Source organism: Taudactylus pleione, unplaced genomic scaffold (assembly GCF_031769625.1).
Source record: "Taudactylus pleione unplaced genomic scaffold, aTauple2 ptg000302l, whole genome shotgun sequence".
Taxonomy (NCBI): domain Eukaryota; kingdom Metazoa; phylum Chordata; class Amphibia; order Anura; family Myobatrachidae; genus Taudactylus; species Taudactylus pleione.
In genome coordinates this window covers 6621123-6648887 of record NW_028284703.1, presented here as the reverse complement: position 1 = coordinate 6648887, position 27765 = coordinate 6621123, and the positions used below count along the sequence as shown (strand labels likewise).

Below are 27765 nucleotides of genomic sequence, written 5' to 3'. Positions count from 1 at the left end.
TATGGGGGGATGTACTAAGCTTTGGAGAGAGATACAGTGGACGGAGATTGAGGGATTTATGTATCAAGCAGTGAAAAGCGTGGAGAAGTGGGACCAGTGAAGAAGTTGCCCATAGCAACCAATCAGCTTTGAGGTATCAATTAGTAAGTACTGTACAGGCTATAAAATATTAGAAAGGAGCAGATTGGTTGCTATGGGCAACTTCTCCACACTGGGCCCACTTCTCCACACTTTTCACTGCTTGATGCATAAACCTCAAAGTACCAAACCAATCAGCTCCTAACTGTCACTTTGCAGGCTGTGCTTGAAAAATGACAGCCTGATTGGTTGGCATTTTATCTCTCTCCACTTTATCTCTCTCCAAGGCTTAGTACATAGACCCCCTACTAATGATCTCTAGTTTGAATATATTTATATTAACATGTGACAGGTACCTACCGGCACTTGGAAAATGGTAAGGAAAAGAGGAACAGAAAGAGCAGGATTATTTCAGATGAACTATGTGACTGATTGCCTGTCACTTTGATCATACTGTACAAGTCAAACTGTCCCATACTTCTATTATGTGTGGCAAAGTTAGCGTGGCTCAGTCCAACACCTCATCTATAGAGGCTCTGGATTACAGTGAATTTCCCAACAAAATGTGCTCCATCTTTAGGTAGAAAAGTTAATTAACAAGAATTGGTAGCCATTTTACTCTATTGCTTGGCCCTGTTGCTAAATTTGGTAGGATGTTAGAGGCCCCTACTGTGCTCCTCTGAGCATGCATGGGGGCCCCATTGACATCCAAAACAGAGCTTCAGTGCACATGCATCTTCTCATAATCAGACCCCAGGGAGCAGATAGATTGCCACAGAGGGGCTGCCCTCACCTCTAGGCCCATTACTGGTCACACTACACTGCCTGTTCAACAGTTCTGCCACTGGGTAGGGGGAATACTATAGGGACAATTTGCAAGCCTAAGAAATAGCCTTTTCATTTCCAATCAGAATAAGAACATATTGAAATAACCATATTGTGATTTTATCATAGTGCCTAGTAGCAGAAATATTACATTGCATATATTTTAAATTATCTTCCAGAAAGCTTCTGGCGATAACTTTTCAGCTTCTAGTAATAGTGATCTGAATGAGGGCACCGGAATCAGCACAAGGTAAAAATAATCTGACTTTATGCTTCTGTCACTGGCATTGTTGCCAAATGTCCCTAATTTCTGCATTTTGATGATTTGTAACTGGAATTGAAACAATCTTTCACAATAAAACAAATGTCCAAATAATGTATTTTGCTCTTTATATAACATCCGGTACTGCCCACTACATAAGCAAATATTTATTAAAGGAGAACATTTACACTTAAAATATTTTATATATAATTATCTTCCCCAAACAGATAAAGACTGAGGGCCTGATTCAGAGCCGCTCGTAAGCAGCCGCTTGTTCGCTCCGAGCAATGTTCGCACAACTGCGCATGTGTATGGGTCGTAATACCAGTCATTGCGGTCGGAATTTGTGTGCTCGCAAAATAGCGAATGCCTGCTAATTTGAGTGACAGAATGAGGCGTTTGTGGGTGGTAACGGGAAGGTGCTTGAAAACGGGGAGTGGAGATCCGAACGCAGGCGTGCCAAATGGTCAAAACGGGCGTTTTAAGGGTGTGCATAATTAACAAAGCAGCGTCATCGACCACGTCACTTGGTTGTCTTTTAGCCTGAACTGTTTGCATGATTGCGGTAGGAAAATGCTACCACAAGCACTGCGAGCAGTTCATACGCCTTTCGATATACTCGATTAATCTAATAAATAGCGGAGATGACGTAGGATGCGAGCGGCCAGGGGGCGTTTTTAAAAAAAATAGCGAGCGCATGTTTCGTTCGCTCGTTCAGACATAGAGGCGTCAACAGACCGCAAAGAGCGAGCGCTCTATTTAAATATCTGGACCCTTTTTCTGAACGAGCGAGTGCAAATAGCGTCCGGTTCTGAATCAGGCCCTGAGGTTGCAATGCTCAATGATGTGCTTGGACTTCAGGTACACAAAGTAGTTATATGCAAATGATATGCAACTCCCCTCTAGCAAGGTGGCCATGAAAATTATTATCAAATGTATGCATATTGTAATTCCGTGAAATTAATTGCTTTATGAGATTACCATTATATTATGTATTATTTTAAGATAAAAATTCTAAAACAACAAATCAGTCATTTAGGGGGAATTCATTTAGAGGCGATAAGCCGTTTTTGTGTGAAATGTTTTCACTTTTCATGAAAAGTGATTATCGGCCAATTCAATTGCAGGTGAAGTTAACACCCGATAATTCTAGATATAGGATTTAACGCACATTTGTATGCACCATCTCCCGAGCAGGTGAAAAGTTGGGAAAGATCCCTATTTTAAGGTAAAAATGTCTGGACTTGAATTAAGAACGACTAGGATACCTTCCTTAATGGCTAATTATGCAAAGTGAATTTTTTAATTAGCTTAAGTAGGCCAATAATGAGTCGACATGTCAATTTTGGGGTGAAAATGTGCAGAGTGTAGGAAAATGGGTTATCTGATGTGGGACAGGTATATGGGGGTGTTATATGAATGGGATAGGTGTTTTTAGTGTTAGAGGTGTATTTTGAAGTTTTTATGTAATTTTAAAAGTGGCTTAAAATTACACAAATATACTTACAGGCATTTTTATGCACCACTAATTTAAGTAGAGCATTATTATAAAGAAAAACTCTTGCTTTCTATCATTTCTTCACTGTGAGAAATTGCTTATAACAGCCACTTGATACAATTTCCACTAATAGACTTTTATACTGTTATCCAATATTAGTTTGTACTTAACGAGTGTAAAACCAGCAAGAATTATTGGGTGAAACATTCATAACCCAGTTTCTAATTGGATTGCACTTTAAATTACAGGTGTTAAGTGAAATCATCAGGCGATATGCGCGATATGTTACTTTCACTTTCGCCTTTAACTAAATTCCCTCCTTAGGCTTAATAACTGTGATTTATTCTGGAAATACATTTTGCAATATTGCTGGCAATATTAGGCAAATTAATGAAAGAAAAAGATAACTAATTACAATATCCACTTATGTGCCAAAGGAGCGTGGTGTCACAAGAAAGGGACATGGCCACACAATAGTACCCTCAATTCAAATTACACCACATACAGTAGTAGCACAATTTTATTTACTTTACACCACATAGTGCCTCTGATTCACATTACACCACATAGTGCCTCTGATTCACATTACACCACATAGTGCCTCTGATTCACATTACACCACATAGTGCCTCTGATTCACATTACACCACATAGTGCCTCTGATTCACATTACACCACATAGTTGTGTCCCTTAAACACATTTACGACGCATAGTAGTGCCTCTTATTCATGTTATGCCGCACAGTAGTAGTGTCCCTCATATATAATTCCACAGTGGTAATACCCCATATGCACATAATGCCTTAGTGGTAGTGCCCCTTATTTATTATTATTATTATTATTATTATTATTATTATTATCGTTTATTTATATGGCGCCACAAGTTTTCCGCAGCACCTTACAAAGTACATGAACAAATAGATTGATTTACAGTGACTTACAGTACAATACAATACATTACAGGACATGGATAATATATATTGCTACATTCACGACCATAACACCCAGATAAGCAACAATGCAAAGCAACCAAGTGTTAGGTGCCCTGGTAGAGAGTAAGAAGTAGATGAAGGTATAGTAAGGAGATGCACAAGAGGGTAGAGGGCCCTGCTCATAGGAGCTTACATTCTAAGGGGGAGGGACAGACAAACAGGTGTGACACAGATGGGGTAGGCAGGGAGGAAGGAGTATGTGGCAGCAAGTTAAGATGAGAGCTGGAAGGCTTTGATGAAATAGTGGGTCTTGAGAGCCCGATTGAAGGATTGTAGAGAGGTGGAAAGTCTGATGGGAAGTGGGAGAGAGTTCCAAAGGTGGGGAGCTGCACGGGCAAAATCTTGGAGGCGGGAGTGGGAGGAAGTAATCAGCTGGCATGAAAGGCGGCGTGCATTTGTTGAACGAAGAGGGCAGACAGGAGAGTGAAGGGAGATGAGATCAGAGATGTAAGTGGGAGAGGAATGGCTGAGGGCTTTGTAAGTGAGCGTGAGAACCTTAAATTGGGTTCTAAAGGGGAAGGGGAGCCAGTGGAGGGCTTGTAGGAGAGGGGAGGCAGATGCAGAGCGTTTTGAGAGGAAGATGAGCTGAGCAGCAGCATTAAGGATAGACTGGAGAGGAGAGAGATGGGATTTGGGGAGGCCAGATAGGAGAAGGTTACAGTAGTCCAATCTGGAGATGACCAATGAGTGTATGAGGATTTTAGTGGCATCCTGGGTGAGAAAGGGTCTAATCTTGGAAATATTTTTAAGATGAAAGCGACAGGACTGTGAGAGATTCTGGATATGTGGTTTGAAGGAGAGGGTGGAGTCCAGGATAGCTCCAAGACAGTGCACTTTGGGGCTAGAGGAGATAGTTGTGCCATCAATTGTAAAGAAATGGTGGGAAGTGTGTAGTGTATGTAGGGGGGAGGGAAGATGATTAGCTCAGTCTTAGACATATTAAGTTTAAGAAATCGCTGGGACATCCAGGAAGAAATGGCAGAGAGACAGTTGGAGACACGAGTGAGGAGAAAGGGAGAGAGGTCAGGGGAGGAAAGGTAGATTTGAGTATCATCAGCATAGAGATGATATTGGAGGTCAAAAGAGCTAATGAGTTCACCTAGTGAGGATGTATAGAGTGAGAAAAGGAGAGGTCCAAGAACAGAACCTTGGGGAACACCCACTGTAAGAGGCCCTTGTACACATAATGCCCACAGTAGTGCCCTTTATACACAGTAGTGCCCCAACACTTATACACAGTAGTGCCCCTTATACACAATGCCCACAATACTGCCTATTATACACACAATGCCTACAGTAGTAGTGCCAGGGGCATTTCTAGAGAGGAGGGGGCCCGTGTGCAGTCTCCGTCATGGAACCCTTCCTCTCCATCCGGTGGCCCGGCAACGCACTGAGCGGTGCGCGGCCAGCGCCCCACTTATAGACTCTGGACACTAGAGTGTGCCCAGATTCTATAGGCCATGTGCAGGTCACCGGGAAAATGGCCGCGGCAGACATCATCCCTGTACTGTGCATGTGCAAACAACGGGGAAATGGCCACGGTGGACATTTTCCAGCTGTTTTTTAAAATGCAGACACCGGAGCTGCCGTGGGACTCCAGAGAGGTAAGTATAATAAGGGTGCAGGGTGTGCGGTGCGGGCCCCCCTGTGTAGTGCCCCATATACACACAATGCCCACAGTAGCAGTGCCCCTTATACACATAATGCCCCCAGTATTAGTGCTCCTACACATATTGCCCACAGAAGTAGTTCTCCTTACATTTAATGGCCCAAAGTAGTAGCACCCCTTACACAATGCCCAAAGTAATAGAGCACCTTACACAATGCCCACAATAATAGTGACCTTTATACAAAGCCTACAGTAGTAGTGCCCCTTACACAATGCCCACAGTAGCAGTGCTCCTTACACAATGCCCAAAGTAGTAGTGCACCTTACACAATTCCCATAGTAGTAGTGCCCCTTACACAATGCCAACAGTAGTAGTGCTCCTTATACAACACAACACCCACAGTGGTAGTGCTCCTTACACAATGCTCACAGCAGTAATGCCCCTTACACATTATGCCACACAGACACACAACACTGTACTTACTTGAAGCCTCACTTGTGGCCCGCCGCTGTCCAACAGCTCCTCATACTTGGCTGTATGCACTACACTGCAGGAGCTGGAAGGAGGAGCTGCAAACTATAAATTTGCACCTCCCCTACCTCCCATTTTTTATAAAGGGACAGCATGTGCCAAAGGGGCGTGGTCTCAAAAGGAAGGGGCATGGCCACATAATAGTAACCTCAATTCAAATTACGCCACATACAGTAGTAGCACAATCCTATTCACTTTACACGACATAGTGCCCCTGATTCACATTACACCACATAGTAGTGTCCCTTAAACATGTTACAACGCATAGTAGTGCCTCTTGTTCACGTTATGCCACACAGTAGTAGTGTCCCTCATACACATACTGCCACAGTGGTAATTCTCCTTATACACACAATGCCTTAGTGGTAGTGCCCCTTATAGACATAATACCCACAGTAGTACCCTTTATACACAGTAGTGCCCCTTATACATAAAGCCCAACGTACTTCCCCTTTTACACACAATGCCTACAGTAGTAGTTTCCCTTATACACATAATGTCCACAGTACTAGTGGCTCTTACACAGGGCCGGATTAAGGCTTGTGGGGGACCTGGGGCAACTTAGTTGTGGGGGCCCCCACCAAGCCACATTGAGCCTACTCGCCTCCCCTGCCACACGTCAAACACGCGCACACACACATATTATATATGTAGCAAACATATATATTTAATATAATATACACACAAATATACAGTATGCACACACATAAACACTTACACATATACATACACAGTATACACACACTAACACATACTATATATACAATAACATAGACATAAACAAATAAATACACATACATACACATATATAAATAATAAAACAGTACACATACAGTACTTACATTCTATGCAGCTGCTGCTCTCTTCATTAGCCCCCGTCCCCTTGTGCCGTACTGCCACAATTCGCAGGTTGTGTTGGCCCCGCCCCCATTTTGGCAACAGTAGAAGGGGGAAATGTTCCGTCAGGGGGGTTTATACGTACTCAGAAACGTCCCCTGTGTGCTCTAGTAGTGGGTGCCCCTCTGTATGTGGGGGCCCCAGGACGACCGCCCCTGTCACCCTCCCCTTAATCCGGCCCTGCCCTTACTCATAATGCCCACAGTATTTGTGCTCCTACACATATTGCTCACAGAAGTAGTGTCCCTTACACATAATGCCCACGGTAGTAGTGCCCCTTACACTTAATGCCCACAGTAGTAGTGCCTCTTACACAGTGCCCTCAGTAGTAGTGCCCCTTACACAGTGCCCTCAGTAGTAGTGCCCCTTACACAATGCCCACAGTAGTAGTGCCCCTTATAAAATGCCCACAGTAGTAGTGCTCCTTATACAACACCCACAGTAGTAGTGCCCCTTACACATTATGCCACACAGGCACACAACACTGTACTTACCTGAAGCCCCGCTCGTGGCCCGCCACTGTCCAACAACTCCTCACGCTTGGCTTATTTACTACACTGCAAGAGCTGGATGGAGAAGCTGCAGGGAAAGAGCTGCCGGGTGCCTGCTGGTAACAATATCTCAACTAGCGCCTGGCAAATGGAGGAGGAGGCAGTGGTGCCTCTCCAGCCTTGCACCTCCTTGCTGTGCAGTACCGGCTTACCGCATTGTGCCGGCTCTGGGTACAAGTTTTATATTACACAGATTTTCTATGCGCTGTTTTTTATTAATTGTACACTGAATACAATTCTCTAGTTGTGCATCGATCCACTTTAACACACAGTTATGGAAAGTGAAAAATTATAATGATAGATTTTCACAACTTAGGGCTGTATTCAGTTAGATGCGAAAAGCCGAGATCCGCTAAAAATTATCGCGGATTGCATCTTTTCACGTGGCGGAAACTTATCTCTGTATTCAATTCCATCCACTTTTATCGTACGCGGAAAGTCAATGCAATGTAATAGGCGAAAAAGATTCGCCTCTGAATAGTAGGAGAAAAGAAGTGCAACATTTTTATTTTGGGGGGCAAACGTGGGTAAACCACTCAGAACCTTTGGCACAGCCCCCCCAAAGGACAACTACGTCAAAAAAATCTGAAAAAATCTTAAGAACACCCCAAAAAAGTACTTTTATTTTGGGGATATAAAACACAAAGTGGGGGGACACCTTCAAAAACTAGCGAAATAAGGTTCTGGAGTGCTCTAAGAAGGTGTCAAGATTTTTGGGATTGCAGGTGCTTTTATGATGTTGGATTTTCACTTTTATTAAAACTTCACTTTAGAGACATTAAAATATGCTAGCACCCATTTTCAGGTACCCAAAAGTGACAGGACTTCTTATTTTCAACAAAAAATACTGCTTTATGCCATTCTTCACCACTTGTGCAAAGACGCTAATTAGAGGCTATTGAACCAACTTAAGAACCCCAAACAGTGTTATTAGGGCTATTCGGGTACTACTACATTGATCCACAATCTTTCTGCATATTTTTTGGGGGGGTTCAGGCTGTTTTCCCCGATTCTGACACCGCCTGTTCTGCCTTCGCGGGTCGCTGTTTTTGCGTCTTTTGGAATTGAATACGGCGAATAGCAGGGTCGCGCACGATAAGTTTCCGCGTCCAAAAGACGCGATGTAGGTGAAAAGTCTAGCAGGCTGAACTTTATCGCAGATGTGAAACTAATTGAATACCGCACTTAGTAAAATATGTTTGAAATGATGCTTGATAAATACATTTGGGTAGATTTTCTTAAAGTGATTAGCAATTGTATATTCATAAACAGGGGTAATTTTACCATGGCATATAAAAATGTTACAGTATATTTAAATTCATAACACTGTTTATCAAATAAGGTGAATTTCATAACTTGTTTGGAATACAGGATCACTGAAAACCATAGATCTATGCTGAGAATACATTCGTTATCAGGGATGGATTTATCTTGTATTTTATTTTCCAGTGTTGCTTAGAAGTGCAGGTTTTAAGCTACTGTCCCTTTAGTTATTTATATACTTATTTTCCTTTTGAATTTGTATAAATATTAAGGGATAAATGTATGAAGATATTCTTGTTTTATATCCTCACCTAGTTCTCTTGATATTGGTGGGTCTGTACTACACGCAAGACATAACTGTTATATGAGGAGGAGAATGACATCATTGGAGACAGGACATGTCCAGTTCTGGAAAGGAAATAAAACATGACAATGAGCAAGCAAATAATAAAACGTGACAATGAGCAAGCAAATAATAAAACGTGACAATGAGCAAGCAAAGAAGTGACAGACATAACTGCCTAAGTTTGCACAGAGCTTGCACAGAGAGAGTATATAAAATAACGTGAAGTGTATATAATCTTGGTACTACTAAGAAAAGGATGATCTTGTGGCTAGATTCCCTTTCGCTGAGGGCTTACATCTAAATACGGCCAACGCTACCATAACACACACCTAGGTGGTTGCCTACGGCACCAATCATTAATGGGCACCTAAAACACTGAGCGAGTGACTCATTCAGTGTTTATAGTGCCCCCACTTGAAGTCCCATCTTTAGATAAGCAGCAAGAGGCAGTCGTGCAGCACAGGGGGCTTCCTGCTTTTGAAATAAGATGTGCCATAAGTGTGCCGCAGGCTAACGTCTGCCCTGCACCTAAATATTGGTGAAAACAATAAATGCACTACTATTCATGGTATTCATTGGAGTGAATTGTTTAGTAACTTGTTTTCTATTTTTATTTAGAAGCCCAGAACATAATTATCCATGTAAAACATCCCTAACGCCAGGACATTCAGAGGAGTCAGTGTATTCAACATTGGAGGAATGCACACTTGGGTCAGAACTAACACCCGCTGTGGACCAGACAAGAGAGTCACTCCCAGATACTAAATTGCAGAAAGATAACAGCAATCACCAAGAGGTCCAAACATCAGCTCAAGAAATGGATCCATTATCCCAAGAAGATGACTCAATCACACCATATGCATGCTTCTATGGACCCTATACAATGCTGAATAAGGCTGGCTGGTTAGACAAACTTTCCCCTCACAGGTGAGGTTCACCATTTGGATATTTGCTATTAGCTTTGGGAACATTGCACACATTTGCAATGGAAGTCAGTGACATGGCCGGCTCAAGTAGGAGCCGCGCCCTGTGCCGACCAAGAAGTAGGCGCCCGTGTTCCGTGTGTGAGCAGTTAAGCCGCACATGATTGGAAAGGAGTGTGGCCTAATTAACATAGACCACTCCCCCTAAATGACGTTATTTGGGGGCGTGCCTGCATGGCATGCCTCCCATGTAATGTCAGGCTGGGGGGTGAACCCAGCACTCCGTCACTAGTTGGGCTTCCCCCAGCCCTCTCCCTGCACTGAATGGATGCCATGCGCATGCGCTCAGCATCCATTCAGCTTCTCCGGGGTCCAACACTGCTGCAGCGGTGGGGGTGCCCAACCTCCCGACCACCCACTGGACACTTCAGCCCATGGGTGGAACAGCGGGACCGTGCCCGAAAGTGGGACTGTCCCTCTAAACTCGGGATGTTGGAAGGGGTGTGCCCTTTATGGGCCGGCGCCCCTGTTCCACCGCACTGGTTGTACATGCCTCGAGTCGGCTCTGGTCAGTGATTCCAAATACACTAGGTGGTATATTTACTAAAGTGCAGGTTTATAGAAGTGGAGGTGTTCCCCTTGGCACCCAATCCGATTCTAACTTATATCTTAGAAGAAGGTGCTAGATAAGTGATACGTAGAGAACCTCCACTTCTATAAACCCGCACTTTAGTAAATATACCCTTAGTTGTCCAAGCTGCAATCACACAGTGCAGCAAGCACAAGTCCTGTAAAGTCAAATTATAATAGGACTTTACAGGTCTTGTACTAACAGGGGTGTATTTATAATGGGTGCAGGGTGTGGGGTGCACACGGGCCCCTGGGTCCAGGGGGCCCCGCACTGAACACCATGCTTCCATACTTTTTGTTTTCTACTTACCGCTCCGATGTCCCACGAAGTAGCGCTACAGAAAACTCCTGGAAAATGGCAGCTGCGGCCATTTTCCCAGTGTTTTGCACATGCGCAGTAGGAAATCACACTATAGTGACAGGAGTCTACTCCTGCGGTCAGTTGGCTGATGTCAGCCGGGAAGAGAGGAGGGGGCCTGTGTTCACTCATGGTCGGGGGCTCCTGCCCCTGAAGACTAACACTCTTTTTGTTAATCAATGTGCATAAGACCACACAAGACAATTATCTCACTTACATCAAGTTAAGAGCATTCATTATTATTATTATTATTATTATTATTATTATTATCCTTTATTTATATGACGCCACAAGTGTTCCGCAGCCTTACATAGTACATAGAACTAATAAGTGAACAATAAACAAGAAACTTACAGTACATTACAGTGCAGGACAAGGACACGATTACATACATTGCTGCAATAGCAATTAAAGTGCTCACAATAAGCTGCTGAGAGTTGGCAGTCCCGTGTTAGGTGCCCTAATGGGGAGTAGAGAGTAGAAGAAAATGTAAAGAGAAGCACATGAGGGAAGAGGTCCCTGCTCGTGAGAGCTTACATTCTAAGAGGAGGGGCAGACAGACAGGCGTGACACAGAAGGGGAAGATAGGAAGGAAAGAGCATGAGGTGGGTTAGGATGAGTGCTGAAAGGCCTTGATGTAGTGGGTCTTGAGAGCCCGTTTGAAGATGTGTAGAGAGGTGGAGAGTCTGATAGGGAGTGGGAGGAAGTAATCAGTTGGCAAGAGAGGTGGCATGCATTAGTTGAGCGAAGTGGACGGGCAGGAGTGTGAAGTGAGAGAAGGTCAGAAATGTATGTGGGAGAGGATTTGGTGAGGGCTTTGTAGGCGAATGTAAGAACCTTGAATTGGCATCTGAAGGGGAAGGGGAGCCAGGGTAGGGCTTGAAGGAGAGGGGAAGCAGATGTAGAATGTCTGGAGAGGAAGATGAGCCGAGCAGCAGCATTGAGAACCGATTGTAGTGGAGAGAGGTGAGAGACTGGGAGGCCAGCTAGGAGAAGGTTACAGTAGTCCAATCTGAATATGACCAGTGAGTGGATGAGGGTTTTAGTGGCATCATGGGTGAGGAAGGGTCTAATCCTGGAGATATTTTTTAGGTGAAAATGGCAGGACTGCGAGAGGTGCTGAATATGCGGTTTAAAGGAGAGGGAGGAGTCTAAGATAACTCCAAGACAGCGCACTTTGGGGCTAGAGGAGATAGTTGTGCCATCAATAGATAATGAAATTGTGGGAAGTGATGTAGTGGAAGAGGGTGGCAAGATGATCAGCTCAGTCTTAGACATGTTAAGTTTAAGAAAGCGCTGGGACATCCACAAAGAGACAACAGAGAGACAGTTGGAGATACGGGTAAGGAGCGAGGGGAGAGCTCACGGGTGGAAAGGTAAATTTGAGTATCATCTGCATAGAGATGATATTGGAGGTCAAAGGAGTTAATGAGTACACCTAAAGAGGATGTATATAGGGAGAAAAGGAGAGGTCCAAGAACAGAACCTTGGGGAACTCCTACTGTTAGTGGAAGTGGAGGGGAAGAGGAGTCATGAGAGGACACAGCGAAGGAACAATCAAATAGGTAGGAGGAAAGCCAGGAGAGGGCAGTGCCACGTAAACCGAGAGAGTAAAGGATTTGCAGGAGGAGAGGGTGGTCTACAGTGTCAAATGCAGCAGAGAGGTCAAGGAGAATGAACAGAGAGTAGTGGCCCTTGGATTTGGCGGCAAGGAGGTCGTTGCTGACTTTTGTGAGGGCAGTTTCAGTGGAGTGCAGAGATCGGAAGCCAGATTGAAATGTCAAGGAGGGAGTGGGAGGAAAGAAAGGTGGTAAGGCGGTTGTAGACAATACGCTCAAGGAGTTTGGAAGCAAAAGGGAGAAGAGAGATGGGTCGATAGTTGGAAAGTATGTTAGGATCAAGGGTAGGTTTTTTAAGAATGGGGGAGACAAGAGCATGTTTGAATGCAGAAGGGACAGTGCCAGATGATAGGGAGAGATTAAGGAGGTGAGCCAGATGGGAACAGGCAGAAGGAGACAGGTAACAGAGGAGACGGGAAGGGATAGGGTCAAGAGGGGAGGTGGAAGGAGGGGAGGACTGGATGAGGGCCAAGACTTCCTCTCCAGAAGCAGGGGAGAAGGATGTCAGAGTTGGTGAGACAGAAGGGGAGGGGTGGTCAGGGAAAGGAGGGGGGGGAGTGCTGAGGGTCTGATGGGATATGATGTCCTCACGTATGGAGTCAATTTTAGATTTAAAGTAGGTGGCAAAGTCGAGGGCAGAGACCAAGGAGGGAAGGCGAGGAGGGGAAGGGCAGAGTAGGGAGTTGAAAGTGGCAAAGAGACGCCGGGGGTTTGAGGACTGGGAGGAGATGAGGTTCTTGAAATATGTTTGTTTGGAGAGAGACAGGGCAGCATTGTAGAAAGAGAGAATAAATTTGAAATGGAGGAAGTCAGCCTTAGAGCGTGACTTTCTCCACTGACGCTATGCAATTCTTGAACACTTTTGTAGGTATCTGGTGCATTTGGAATGCCAGGGTTGTGGTGTGGATCTGCGAGGGTGAGTAGTTATTGCCGGAGCAACAGAATCAAGAGCAGAAGTAAGGGAGGAATTGTACAGGGAAGTAGCTTGTTCAGGACAGGAGAGAGAAATGATAAGGGAGAGAAGAGAGTCCAGCAGGGAGGAAAAAGCAACAGTGTCAATAGCCTCAATATTACGCTTAGTAATGGTAGCCTTAGGAGTTAAAGGAGGGGAAAGAGAGAGGGATAGGTTAAAAGAGAGAAGGTGATGGTCAGAGAGGGGGAATGGGGAATTGGAGTAATCAGAAATATCACAACGGTGAGTACAGACCAGGTCAAGTGAGTGCCCACTCACATGGGAGGGTGATGAGGTCCATTGGTCGAGACCAAATGAAGAGGTGAGGGTAAGGAGTTTAGCTGCAGAGGATTCTGTGGGAATGTCAATAGGAATATTAAAATCACCTAGGATAATGGAGGGAATATCTGAGGAGAGAAAGTGAGGGAGCCAGGAAGCAAAGTTGTCAAGGAATTTGGAGGGAGAGCCAGGGGGATGGTAAATGACAGCTACTCTGAGGTTTACTGGTTGGAAGAGGCGTATAGCATGAACCTCAAATGTGGGGAATGTAAGGGATGGTTCAGAGGGTATTAGCTGGTAGGAATAACTGGTGGATAGAAGGACCCCAACACCACCACCATGGCGACCCCCAGGCCTGGGGGTGTGGGAGAAGGCAACGCCCCCAGAGGCCAAAAGTAATGGGACTATCAACTCAAAAGCTATTTCATGGACAGGTGTGGGCTATTCCCTCGTTATTTCATTATCAATTAAGCAGGTAAAAGGTCTGGAGTTGATTCTAGGTGTGACATTTGTATTTGGAATCAGTTGCTGTCGACTCTCAATATGAGATCCAAAGAGCTGTCACTATCAGTGAAGCAAGCCATCATTAGGCTGAAAAATCAAAACAAACCCATCAGAGAGATAGCAAAAACATTAGGTGTGGCCAAATCAACTGTTTGGAACATTCTTAAAAAGAAAAACGCACCAGAGAGCTCAGCAACAGCAAAAGACCCGGAAGACCATGGAAAACAACTGTGGTGGATGACAGAAGAATTATTTGCCTGGTGAAGAAAAACCCCTTCACAACAGTTGGCCAAATCAAGAAAACTCTCCAGGAGGTAGGTGTATATGTGTCAAAGTCAACAATCAAGTGAAGACTTCACAAAAGTGAATACAGAGGGTTCACCACAAGATGTAAACCATTCGTGAGCCACAAAAACAGGAAGACCAGATTAGAGTTTGCCAAACAACATCTATAAAAGCCATTACAGTTCTGGAACAACATCCTATGGACAGATGAGACAAAGATCAACTTGTACCAGAGTGATGGGAAGAGAAGAGTATGGAGAAGGAAAGGAACTGCTCATGATCCAAAACATACCACCTCATCAGTGAAGCATGGTGGTGGTAGTGTCATGGTGTGGGCATGTATGGCTGCCAATGGAACTGGTTCGCTTGTATTTATTGATGATGTGACTGCTGACAAAAGCAGCAGAATGAATTCTGAAGTGTTTCAGACAATATTATATGCTCGTATTCAGTCAAATGCTTCAGAACTCATTGAACGGCACTTCACAGTGCAGATGGACAATGACCCGAAGCATACTGCAAAAGCAACCAAAGAGTTTTTTATGGCTAAAAAGTGGAATGTTATGCAATGGCCAAGTCAATCCCCCGACCTGAATCCGATTGAGCATGCATTTCACTTGATGAAGACAAAACTGAAGGGAAATTGCCCCAAGAACAAGCAGGAACTGAAGACATTTGCAGTAGAGGCCTGGCAGAGCATCACCAGGGATGAAACCCAGCATCTGGTGATGTCTATGCACTTCAGACTTCAGGCTGTAATTGCCTGCAAAGGATTTGCAACAAGGTATTAAAAAGTGAAAGTTAGATTTAGGATTGTTTAGTTTGTCCCATTACTTTTGGCCCCTTAAAGAGTGGGAGCCACATATAGAAACCATTGTAATTCCTACACCGTTCACCTGATTTGGATGTAATTACTCTCAAATTAAATCTGAAAGTCTGCAATTAAAGCACTTCTTGTTTGTTCAATTTCAAAGCCATTGTGGTGGTGAACAGAGGCCAAAATATGAAAATTCTGTCAATGTCCCAATATTTATGCACCTATGCACCTGACTGTATATATATATATATATATATATTGTGACACAGTTAGGTTAGGGGGTCCCTCTCCTGGGTAGAGGACTCCTTCCTTACACACACACACAGCAGCAAGGAAGCAGCACACCAGTCTGGATGCAAGTACAAGCTGGTTGGCGCCAGTCTTTATTGTACAATGTCAGAAACATAAAGAAAACATAAATATATATCCTAGCCCTGTCGGGGCACTAACTTCACAGGTAGTTCCCTCACTACCAGAACCTGGCAGGGCCTAATGCCCTCGCCAGCAACAAAAGCACAGCACAACACTCACAGTTAGGTATCCAAGTGTCTCTGAGCAAACTCCCTGTCTGCTCTCCCAGGTGAGACAATCAGCCCTAAACACACTAGGCTTATATTGGCCACTCTCAGGTGAAAAACTAACACGCCTGTTACCAGGCTGCGAGAACCAAATCCTGGGGTGGCCGTGGGTGGAGCCCTCCCTCTCCTCTCACCCACAACTCCCAGGTCCCAAACCGGCTTTTCAAAAAGCCGAAACTCAAGCCTGCTACACTGCAGACTTTCTCCTGGGGGTTTAAAACACAAAAGACAGGGATCTGGGACAAATGTACCTGCCACAGACCACTTTACCAGTGATCCTATCACATATCCCCCCCTTTGTTTCGACCTGTGAGGCAGAACAACTGAAGCCCCCAAACAATGAACGCGTGACAACACGTCAGCATTGGCCAGCTGGCTTCCTGGCCTGTGTTCCACTGAAAATTTAAAAGTTTGTAACGCCAAGAACCATCTTGTAATTCTCGCATTACTGTCCTTATTTTCAGACATCCACTTCAGAGGGGCATGGTCAGTGATCAATTTGAACTTTCTTCCGACCAAGTAGTACCTGAGAGCCTCTAACGCCCACTTTATGGCCAACACCTCCTTCTCCACTGTGGCATAGTTTCTCTCATGTACATTCAACTTTCTGCTAAGATAGAAAATAGGGTGTTCCTCACCCTCCTTGTTCTGGGACAGGACCGCTCCTATACCTACTTCTGATTCATCGGTTTGTACTATGAATTCCCTTTCAAAATTAGGAGTCATCAGGACTGGTTGGGAACACAACGCTACTTTCAACTCCTGAAAAGCTTTCTCTGCCTCAGGACTCCATTCTACCATGACTTTTTGTTTGCCTTTGGTCAGGTCAGTCAGTGGGACTGCCATGGTGGCAAAGTTGGGTATAAACCTCCTGTAGTACCCCGTAACTCCCAAGAAGGCTCTCACCTGCTTCTTATTCAGAGGCCGTGGCCAGTTTTGTATGGCATCAACTTTATTGAGCCGAGGCTTTATCATGCCTCTGCCAATGGTGAATCCCAGATATTTTACTTCCTCCATGCCTAGACAACACTTTTTTGGGTTGGCTGTCAAACCTGCCTTATAGATGGAGTCCAACACTGCTTGTACCCTGGGTAAGTGAGACTGCCAATCAGGACTATGAACGACCACGTCATCCAGATAAGCAGCCACATACCGTCTGTGGGGCCTTAGAATCCTGTCCATCATTCTTTGGAAGGTAGCAGGTGCCCCATGTAGCCCGAAGGGCAACATCTTGTACTGAAACAAGCCCTCTGGCACTGAAAAAGCTGTCTTTTGTTTGGCGCTCTTGGTTAACGGTACTTGCCAATACCCTTTGGTTAGGTCAAGAGTGGTTAAATACCTTGCCGTCCCTAGTCTCTCAATCAGTTCATCCACTCTTGGCATCGGGTAGGCATCGAATTTTGAAACACTGTTCAACTTTCGGAAGTCATTGCAGAAACGCACACTCCCATCGGGCTTTGGAATCAACACAATGGGACTTGACCATTCACTATGTGATTCTTAATTAACCCCTAACTCTACCATATTTTTAATTTCTTTCGACAACGATTCTCTTTGTGCTTCTGGTAACCTATAGGGCTTTAGATTAACTTTAACCCCTGGGTCAGTGATGATGTCATGTTTAATGACCGAGGTTTTCCCAGGTACGTCAGAGAACAGCACCCTATTTCTAATCAGAAACTCCTTGACCTCTTGTTGTTGAATTGCCGACAGGGTTTTTGCCACTGTCACTTCGGGAACTAAGGGCCCTGGACTTACTGGAGGGTCTCGGACGGCCGACAGTACCGTTCTATCTTTCCAGGGCTTTAACAGATTTATATGGTATATCTGTTCCGGCTTTCTTTTCCCCGGCTGGTAAACTTTGTAATTGACCTGCCCCACTCTTTCTAAGATTTCAAAGGGCCCTTGCCATTTAGCCAAAAGTTTATTTTCCACAGTGGGAACCAATACTAACACTCTGTCCCCAGGAGAAAAGCTGCGTAACCAAGCATTGCGGTTGTATACCCTCTGCTGTGCCTGTTGAGCCTGTTCCAGGTGCTCTCTCACTATCGGCACTACCGCAGCAATTCTCTCCTGCATTTGAGAAACATACTCAATCACCATTTTGTAAGGACTAGACTGCCCCTCCCATGTCTCTTTGGCAATGTCTAGGTGTCTCCCATACAACAAGTCGAAGGGTGAAAACCCGGTGGAGGACTGGGGAACTTCTCTTATGGCCAACAATAAATACGGCAATAAGTAGTCCCAATCTCTACCATTCTTGTTGACCACTTTCCTAAGCATGTGTTTTAATGTCTTGTTAAACCTCTCGACCAGCCCATTGGTTTGGGGGTGATAAACCGAAGTTCTTAACTGTTCGATTTTGAACAGGCGGCATAACTCTTTCATGACTTTGGACATAAACGGTGTACCCTGGTCAGTTAGTATCTCCTTAGGTATACCCAGCCTGCTAAAGACATGAACTAGCTCTCTGGCAATGGTCTTGGTTGACGTATTGCGCAACGGGATCGCTTCCGGGTACCTGGTAGCGTAATCCATTATGACCAGAATATACTGGTGTCCCCTGGCAGACTTCATTAAGGGTCCAACCAAATCCATCGCTATTCTTTCAAACGGCACCTCTATGATAGGCAATGGAACTAGTGGACCCTTAAAATGTGGCCTAGGAGCATGATACTGACACTCAGGGCAGGATGCGCAAAAGTCAGATACCTCTTTATGAAGCCCGGGCCAGAAAAACCTCTGCATTATTCGCTCAGTGGTTTTCTCTACCCCTAGATGGCCTGCCGTTATATGACCATGGGCCAGATCCAACACTGTTCTTCTGTAGGCTTTGGGAACTATTAGTTGTTCCACAACATCTTCCCCCTTCTTAGTCACCTGATATAACAAATCCTGCCACATTGCCATGTGGGGATAGGACAAAGAACTATCAGGGTCTACGGGTTTACCATCAACTACTTTTACATTCTCCCTGGCTTTTACCAAAGTAGGGTCATTCAACTGCTCCACAACAAAGACCTCTCTTCTGACCTCTAATTCAGGCAGATGATCACCTGGCCCAACAACACTTCCCACCTCAATGGGAGGCACATCAGTTGGCGGGCCACCGTCACGCTCCGCATTCTCTAGTTCGCCAATCATAGTAGAAAAAGGGAATAACTCTGACTCAGAAGAAACTCCCTCCTCCACTACATCGACAACCTTCTCAAATGGATCGGGGTTGTCCACCTCTGGAACAAAACGGCTTTCCCACAACTTCCAGAAGTGAGCAAAGTCTCTCCCCAATATTGCATCGTACATCAGACCATGTACCAAACCTACAGAAACTATAGCAGAACTACATGGTGTCTCGATGTTCACCTCGGCAGTAACATAATATCGAGTATCCCCATGTATGCAGGTCACACCAACAGTTTTCCCCTCACGCCGCAAGGGGTTCACCAGCTCAGCTTTTATAAGTGTCACCAAGCTACCAGAGTCTAACAGTGCCTCTACTCGGTTGCCATCTACAGTGAGTACACACATGTGCTTATCAGTCACAGCCTGCCGGTCAGCCGTACAGGCTATCTGTGCAAAGAAAGACCCCCTGCGGTAGACATGAGCAGTATCACATTGCATAGGTTCAGTTGTAAGTGCACAATTAGCGGCAATATGGCCGAAGCCACCACATCGGAAACACTGAGTCATATTAATGTCTAGTCGTTTATGGGGCAAGAACCTTCCCGGCCTGGCAGGCCTGTCTCCCGGCTCTCGGGCTGTAGCCATTTTGAGGACAGATGGACGAGGTCATGCATCTGTGAACGTGGAGGCTTGTCCATATGGAACTCCCAGCGGTGGACCCGTTGGGCACGAACAAAGGTGGTAATTCCCAAGCGGGTTAGGATCTCCTGTTTTAGTTTTTTATAGTCCTTGGCATCAGCCAGGCATAAGTCAAAATAGGCCTTTTGTGGCTCCCCAGACAAAAAAGGTGCCACCAGACTTGCCCACTGCTCCTTGGGCCAACTCTCCCTTTCGGCCGTTCTTTCAAATGCGGTGAGATAGGCCTCCACATCATCGCCCAAAGTCATCTTCTGGAGGAAGTGACTGGCTCGTACGGAGTGAGTGGTAGTGGGAGGACCAGTACCAACATCTCTGGGCCAGGCGATCAGGTGCTGTACCACCTCTTTTATGGCCTGGCTGTTTTCCGCTAAGGCCCAGCGGGTTTCCTCGATGGCAACCTGTTGTTGCCCCTGGGCTGTCTCCAAGGCCGACAGTTGCACCCTGGTGGATTCCTGCAGAGCCCTGGTAGATTCCTGCTGAGCTCTGGTAGATTCCTGCTGAGCTGCTGTAGCTTGGAGCAGGGCTTTAATAATGTCCTCCATTTTGTCCTGGGGTGTAGGTTGGAAGCTGAACCTTGCCTCTCTGAGCATGGGCTGACGCCTCCTCTATGGGACTCCAAGGACACAGCGTTATTTCCACACTCACAAATTGGGTGTCTGTCCCTTTAATTTTTAAATGGAAAGTTTTCCTCTTGCTGCAACTTCAGTGTGTGTGGGTGCCCGCATTCTCCACCATATTGTGACACAGTTAGGTTAGGGGGTCCCTCTCCTGGGTAGAGGACTCCTTCCTTACACACACACACAGCAGCAGGGAAGTAGCACACCAGTCTGCATGCAAGTACAAGCTGGTCGGCGCCAGTCTTTATTGTACAATGTCAGAAACATAAAGAAAACATAAATATAAATCCTAGCCCTGTCGGGGCACTAACTTCACAGGTAGTTCCCTCACTACCAGAACCTGGCAGGGCCTAATGCCCTCGCCAGCAACAAAAGCACAGCACAACACTCACAGTTAGGTATCCAAGTGTCTCTGAGCAAACTCCCTGTCTGCTCTCCCAGGTGAGACAATCAGCCCTAAACACACTAGGCTTATATTGGCCACTCTCAAGTGAAAAACTAACAAGCCTGTTACCAGGCTGCGAGAACCAAAACCTGGAGTGGCCGTGGGTGGAGCCCTCCCTCTCCTCTCACCCACAACCCCCAGGTCCCAAACCGGCTTTTCAAAAAGCCGAAACTCAAGCCTGCTACACTGCAGACTTTCTCCTGGGGAGACAGGAATCTGGGACAAATGTACCTGCCATAGACCACTTTACCAGTGATCCTATCACAATATATATATATATATATATATATATATATTTATACAGGTTGAGTCACCCATATCCAAATATTCCAAAATACGAATATCCCGAAATACGGAATTATTTTGGCATGGCTGACATAATGAAACCTTTGATTTTTGATAGTTAAATGTACACAAACTTTGTCTAATGCACAAATTATTAAATATATTGTATAAAATTACCTTCAGGCTGTGTATGTAAGGTGTATATGAAATATAAATGCATGCTGTGTGTAAATTGGGGTCACATTCCCAAGATATTTCATTATGATATGCAAATATTCCAAAATACGGAATATTCCGTTATCCAAAATACCCCTGGTCCCAAGCATTTTGGATATGGGAGACTCAACCTGTATATAAATATAAATATAAATATATAAATATATATATATATATATATATATATATATATATATATATATATATATATATATAATACCACATCTCATCCTTTCATTTACTGGGCCAAAAACAGGTGCGCTTTAAAACAAAACATAAACAGAGACAGACACACACATTATTGCAATTTATTTTTGAAGACTTTTGTTGACAATATGTATCTGTTTTATTATTCAGAAGCTGCATGTTTCAGAAGAGGTGGGTTAAAATTGACGGACATGATGTTTCTTACTATCAGAGTGACAGGGTAAGATGTTAACTATCATACAGCATAATTCTCTTTAAAATATATCTTGGGCTAAATGTCATAGGGTGCGATCTTCCGATGCTGCAGGGATTTATGAAAGTCTCCCTGTATATCTAAAGTGACAATCATTGTATACAGTAGGCTAAAGCAGCTTTGTTTAGCCTTAAAATGATTGTCGCTTTAAAATACAGGGAGACTCACATAATTCCATGCAGCATTGGAATATCGCACCCTATTACACATAGGGCCTGATTCAGACCCGCTCGCAAGCGCTATGCGCTTGCAAGCGGGTCGATGGCTGGGCAGTGCGCATAGACCTCAGGTCTATAACATTAAGTATGTGTATTATACTTTCCTTGTATGCCTTTTTTTGAAAAAATAACCTCTAGTAGACATCATGGTTTATGTAATTTTATGTATAGATATGTACTAATTTACTGATTGTCCATATGATATGGGGCGTATTTATAAAGGGTGCAGGATGTGCGGTGCACATGGGCCCCTGGGTCCAGGTGGGCCCGCATCACACACCCTGCACCCACATTTTTTTATTTTATATTCACCTGTCCGATGTCCCACTGAGTAGCGCTACACAAATGCGCAGTAGACTCCGGGTACACTCTAGTGCCTGGAGTCTACTGCCGCATGCCAGTTCACTGACGGTAGTCAGGGAGAGAGGAGGGGGGCCTGGACGGGGAGTGAACACTCATAATACGACCGTGCATATGCCATATGGCAGGGCTCGACAAATCCCGGGGGCCAGGTCGCCATGGCTACCAGATTTTGCTGCCTGGCTACTAGATTTTGCAGTGAGGGAGGAAGCAGATCCTCATCAGCTCCGGCAGAGATTCGTGTCTATAGTATTCCGGTGTTCATATTATGCACAGGAGTGCATGTGCTGAGTGTCACCTGCGGTGACTGCTGTGCCTCTGTCCTGCACTGACGACTCCTCTACATCCTGGCCTGCTCTGATCCCTGCTGTCTGTCCCAGTCTATGCTGATCCTCCTGTACGTCCCGGCTGTCTGTCTCCTGTCTCCGGCTGCGTAGAGCTCTCCGGTAGTAGGGTCTATGGTGTGACGACGAGGGGAGGTGAGTTTTGTTGTACTTTCTGGCACCATTATTTTATGTGAAATGTGGTCCATTATTACTGTAGAGTGGGGGGTGGAGCAGGGGAGCTGTGCAGAGCAGTGAGGGGGTATCCATTTTACTGTATCCATTCAACTGCGACCATTTTGTGGGGGGGCGGTGGTCTGGCTCCTACAATTTCATCCTGGCTCCTAGATTTTAGAAAAATTTGTCAAGCCCTGCCATACGGGGTGAGACGCTCTGATAGGTGTAGCATACAGTATTTTTCTTAAAATGTTGTATCCATCACATTACAGATACAGCAAAAAGTCACTCAGTGTAGTAGAGACACTGGACTGCGACTTTAATTGGTTCTACATGTGTACAAAGTCGCAGAAGAAACACAATATAATTCTACGTGAGGAAGCCCTTTTTACACAGATTCAGACTCAGGGCCGTATTCAATTAGAAGCGAAAAGCCAAGATCCGCGAGAAAGTATTTCCGATTGCGACTATTCGCGAGGTGGAAACTCATCTCCGTATTCAATTCCATCCGCTTTTTGCGGTCACGAAAACGCAATGCAATGTAATAGGCGAAAAAGATTCTCCTGTGAATTGGGGGATAAAAAAAATGCAAAATTGCTATTTAGGGGTGCAAAGGTCGGGAAACCAATCTGCACCCTTGGGACAGCCCCCCCAAAGGAAAACTGCGTAAAAAAACAAAAAAAAACCTTAGAAACACCCCAAAAATCACTTTGAAAAAGGGGGCGAAAAGTGCAAAGTGGGGGTACAAACTTAAAAACTAGCGAAATAGACTTTTGGGGGATCTGCAAATATGGGGTAAGTGTTTTTTTGATTGCAGGTGTTTGCTGAAGGTGCGTTTTTTACGTTTCTTTGGCAACTTTTAAATATGCTTGCACCCATTTTCAAGTACCCCAAATTTGACAAGACTACTTACTTTCTCCAAAAAATACATCTTAATGCTATTCTTCACCACTTGTGCAAAGACGCTAATTAGAAGAAATGAACACACCTTAAGTACCCCAAATAGCTTTCTTAGGGCTATTCGGGGGCATGTACATTGATCCCCAATGTTAATGCATCTTTTAGGGGGTGTCAGGTAGATTTCCCCAATTCTGACAGCACTTTTTGCCTGGTTGGCATTCACGGGTTTGCTTTTTCCCATCTTTTGGAATTGAATAGGGCGAATCGCGGGTACGCACGCGATAAGTTTCCATGGCTAAAATACGCGATGTAGGAGCAAAGTCCGGTATGTGAAAAAGTAACGCGGCTGCGAAACTAATTGAATACGGCCCTCAGTCGCAAACAGATGTACAAATGTTGCACAGTAAACTGTTCAGTGTAAGCTAGCGTTCAGACCTTCAGGTCGCCGAGGTGCGGTGCCCGCACTGAGCGGCGTTCATTGAACCTCATTCAGTGCAGGAGACCGACCTCCTATCTCTGAACATGCTGAGTCTGACGAGCGTCGTCAGGTGGACGGGCATGTTCAGTAGACAGTCGGGGTCGGCAAGGACCCAGCGTGCACGGGCATTGCTGGTCCTTGCCGGCTATCCATTACCCGACTTTGTGAACAATGAGACCAAAACCTCCTGGTAATGGATAGGGCCCTTAACTGTCATTTTATAGTGTCAAGGTGGGTACACACCTGAAAGACACATATCTGCAGATTGAATTATCTGCAGATACTGTATATCGTTAGATGATGGTTGTTCATACACACTGAACGGCCATCATCTAACCGGCAGCCACGGGTCCCGCTGGCAAACAGGTGGGTTGGGGCCACACGCCTCCCCGCGGCTGCCACTGTGTGTGAACGGGCAGTCTGCAGACCGCCCGCACACACGCGCCAATGGACAGATATGTCTGCAGACATATCTGTCCATCGGCTGTGCAGCACAGCTAATGCGATATGTCTGTGAACGACGTGGTTCACAGACATATCGCCTGTGCACACTGGGCGAGGGCCAGCAGATACAGTATATTGGCTGATCAATTGATTGGCCAATATATCGGCCAGCGTGTACCCAGCATTAGATAACTAATTGCTAGAAGTTGATTGGTTGATTGCTATGGGCAACTTCTCCACTTTATCTCTCTTGGAGGTTTGATACATCTCCTCTGTAGGAGAACAAAAACTGGAGCACAGCAAAACCATCTTTTTAATGTGTGGAGTATTGGGAGTTGATCTAACATGGGTGTCACTGTATGATCTCATGTACCATCTATGGTATCATTGCGTGACTGGTTATCAGTGGAGGGCACTCAAATCATTATCTTGCCTTTATCCCCATAGTAACCACTGAGAGATTTCCATTCATTTTCTAAACTGCACAAATGAAATAACAGAATATATGTGGTTGCTATAGGCAACTCCACAGTTTTCATTTCCCTCAATGATGATACTGTAAGTATTTTTGCAATGTTCAAAAAAAAACCATACAACTTTGCAAACTAACCAATACAGACCCTTGTTTGCAGTTAATTCAAGATCCTAAAAGTTATGGCTTTCAGCTTAAAAGCATCTTAGAAAAATTAAAAATTGAGCTGTTGCCTGATTACTTGCATTGATTGAACGGAGTGTTTGGTCATTTCATTTAATTTAGTGCAGGATACATTCAAGGTTTGAAAAGAATCAAGATTGCAAATTAGATGAAGTGAGAGCCATATGTTGTGGAGAGGATAGGTTGGACATATAGTAGCCATTAATGAAATATGGTCGTTGGCAGATAGAGGCATCAGAAAGGGATAAGGCAAGTGAAGAAAATAGGCAGATTGGTTATAAATCAATGGGTGGAGAGTGAATTACTCTAATGGGATTAGATTGAAATGTAAAACTGAATAAGGGTTTATTTTTAAAGCATAAAAGCTTGACATAAGCAATTCTATTCTCTGCATTCTCCACAAGCCATGCTTCCGACCATACGTAAACCTGCAGAATGAGGAATACTTGGACAAAACATTTATTTAATTTGTATCGCTTTAGGAAAGCAGAATATAGGAGACAAGGATGATGAAGATACAGGTCCTGATTCTGAGTTACATGTAATGTGAATGTAATTACTGTACGAACACCCGCTACGAATGGAATGGGAACAAAATGTTAATGCAACTATATGCCACGGTTAGAACAGGGCTTTATGCCACCCTGTGCCGGCTCTGCCCCCTATACCCAAGACATCGTGATGTCAAATTTAGGGGACAGGACCGCTGGCTCTAGGAAGTGGAGCACTGCCTGGAGCATCCTAAAGACACTCCGGGCAGCTCCATGGGCTACAGGGTGCCTTGAATGCTCCGGGAGGCTCAGCTACTGGCTGAAGGGTGTTATTTCACCATGAAATGTAGCAAACAGAGGAGGGGGGGCATTAAGTCCCCTGTCTCTTCCACTCTGGTACTGTACCTACAGACCTGGGGTTACCCTCATTTTAAATATCAGTGTGATCACAAGACAATAACCTCTACACTGCAGAAATAAACAACAACCAGGTGTAGAGTAGTATCTCCCTCCATCATGGCTCCAATAATCTCAGGATCTGAGGAGCATGATCATTTGTAACATGGGAGTCCCCTGTTCTAAACGATGTGTCCCCTTAGCAGTTGTTGTCCCGGTGGTCACCTGTGATCACCCGACAATGTACGCATGCACTGCAGAAAGAATTATATCCTCTTGACTGAAAATGAATGTTGAATGAATGACGATGCCCACAGTATCAGCGCTAGAGTTTGGCCTACAGTATTAGCGATAGAGTGTGGCCGATACCCACAGTAGCAGCGCTAGAGTGGACAAGTGCCGTCAAGCAATGTTGGTATCGCCTGAGCATTGGACAGTTAAGCAGCTTCACCCTTTGCTGTTGGTGATTGGCTACCACATATCTAAAAATCCTTATTCTTTGCATTTACATCATCTGTTGTCATTTCAGGATGTTTTTGCGAAAGGGAAGATTTCACTGTCTGCAATAACAAAAACTCAAAAACTTGGTGAAAACAAATTTGAAGTGGTGACACCGCAAAGGACTTTTGTTTTTCGAGCAGAAAAAGATGGTATGGAGAAGATTCTTTTTAAATTGATATTCATGGAAGCTGCAAAGTACTTTATGTTATTTCACTACACATGTAAATGTTTCCATGGCCGCCAAGAAGATCCTAGACCACATATAGACACATCTGGCCAGTGTTACCAACCGTACCATAGATATGGTACTCGCACTATCATTTTAATGAGTGTACCATGTACAGTACAACAATGATTTTATGATACACAAAAGTACCATAAAGTAAACTTTATTCATATTATTTCCGTCCTTTCCTGCTACTTTCAACAATGAGCTGGTTATAAACGTCCAGTATATGTGCAGTATATCGTCATTGGTCCACATTCAAAATCTGATCCTGTAGACTCTTATTGAATATTGAATTATGTATTGTAGCATCTCGGAAGTAGCAAGTAAAGGCTGTAATAAATAAGCCACCCCTTACATTTTATGTTTTCACTGATATTGATATGTTGCACTTGTGTTGGTAATGCATATTCAAAATACACCAGTTGTTTGTGGTGGGTTCATTAAAGGTACCAATCACAGGGTATGGCCACACCCACAAGCAAAAAGATCCACTTCCATGGCTGGCCCAGGCCCCCGCCATGGTTAGTCCGGGCCTAGGTAATCAGGAGGATATATAATACTTCTTGAACTTGATCACTAGAGGAGCTGAGAGGGTAGAGTATGCCTGAGCCCATACCTCTCTGGGAGATGCGGTTAATATCCTGACCGCGGGGATTCCTGCGCTCAGAATGTCGGCGCCGGGATCTCGACACCTTTCAGAATCACGGTGCTTGCCTCCTTAAAAGTAAGCAGCAGGGTTTCGGTTAGGCACAAAGTGTCGGTATTCTAACCCTGCCTCGATCACCGGAATCCCGGTCCCATCCCCTCTCTGGGGGCCAATCGGCACATAATGTGCAGAGGTTCACTGTTTTCAGTATGGGGGGGAGTAACTGATCTCTTGGTATAAAAACAGGCTTGTAAAAAGCTAATTAGTCAGCTATGGAACAGAAAATAACTTGCCACGTGTACTA

The 27765-nt window shown here is 44.7% G+C and overlaps 1 protein-coding gene across 1 annotated transcript in view; it reads left to right on the top strand.

Moving 5' to 3' along the window:
• ARAP2 (ArfGAP with RhoGAP domain, ankyrin repeat and PH domain 2) overlaps positions 1–27765 on the top strand; it is a 309356-nt gene that overhangs the window by 33253 nt on the left and 248338 nt on the right. Inside the window, exons 4-7 of the mRNA XM_088482970.1 lie at positions 1083–1153; positions 9475–9780; positions 21541–21610; positions 26615–26735. Of these exons, the coding sequence (XP_088339096.1) occupies positions 1083–1153; positions 9475–9780; positions 21541–21610; positions 26615–26735 (568 nt within the window). The remainder of the gene's footprint in view (positions 1–1082; positions 1154–9474; positions 9781–21540; positions 21611–26614; positions 26736–27765) is intronic.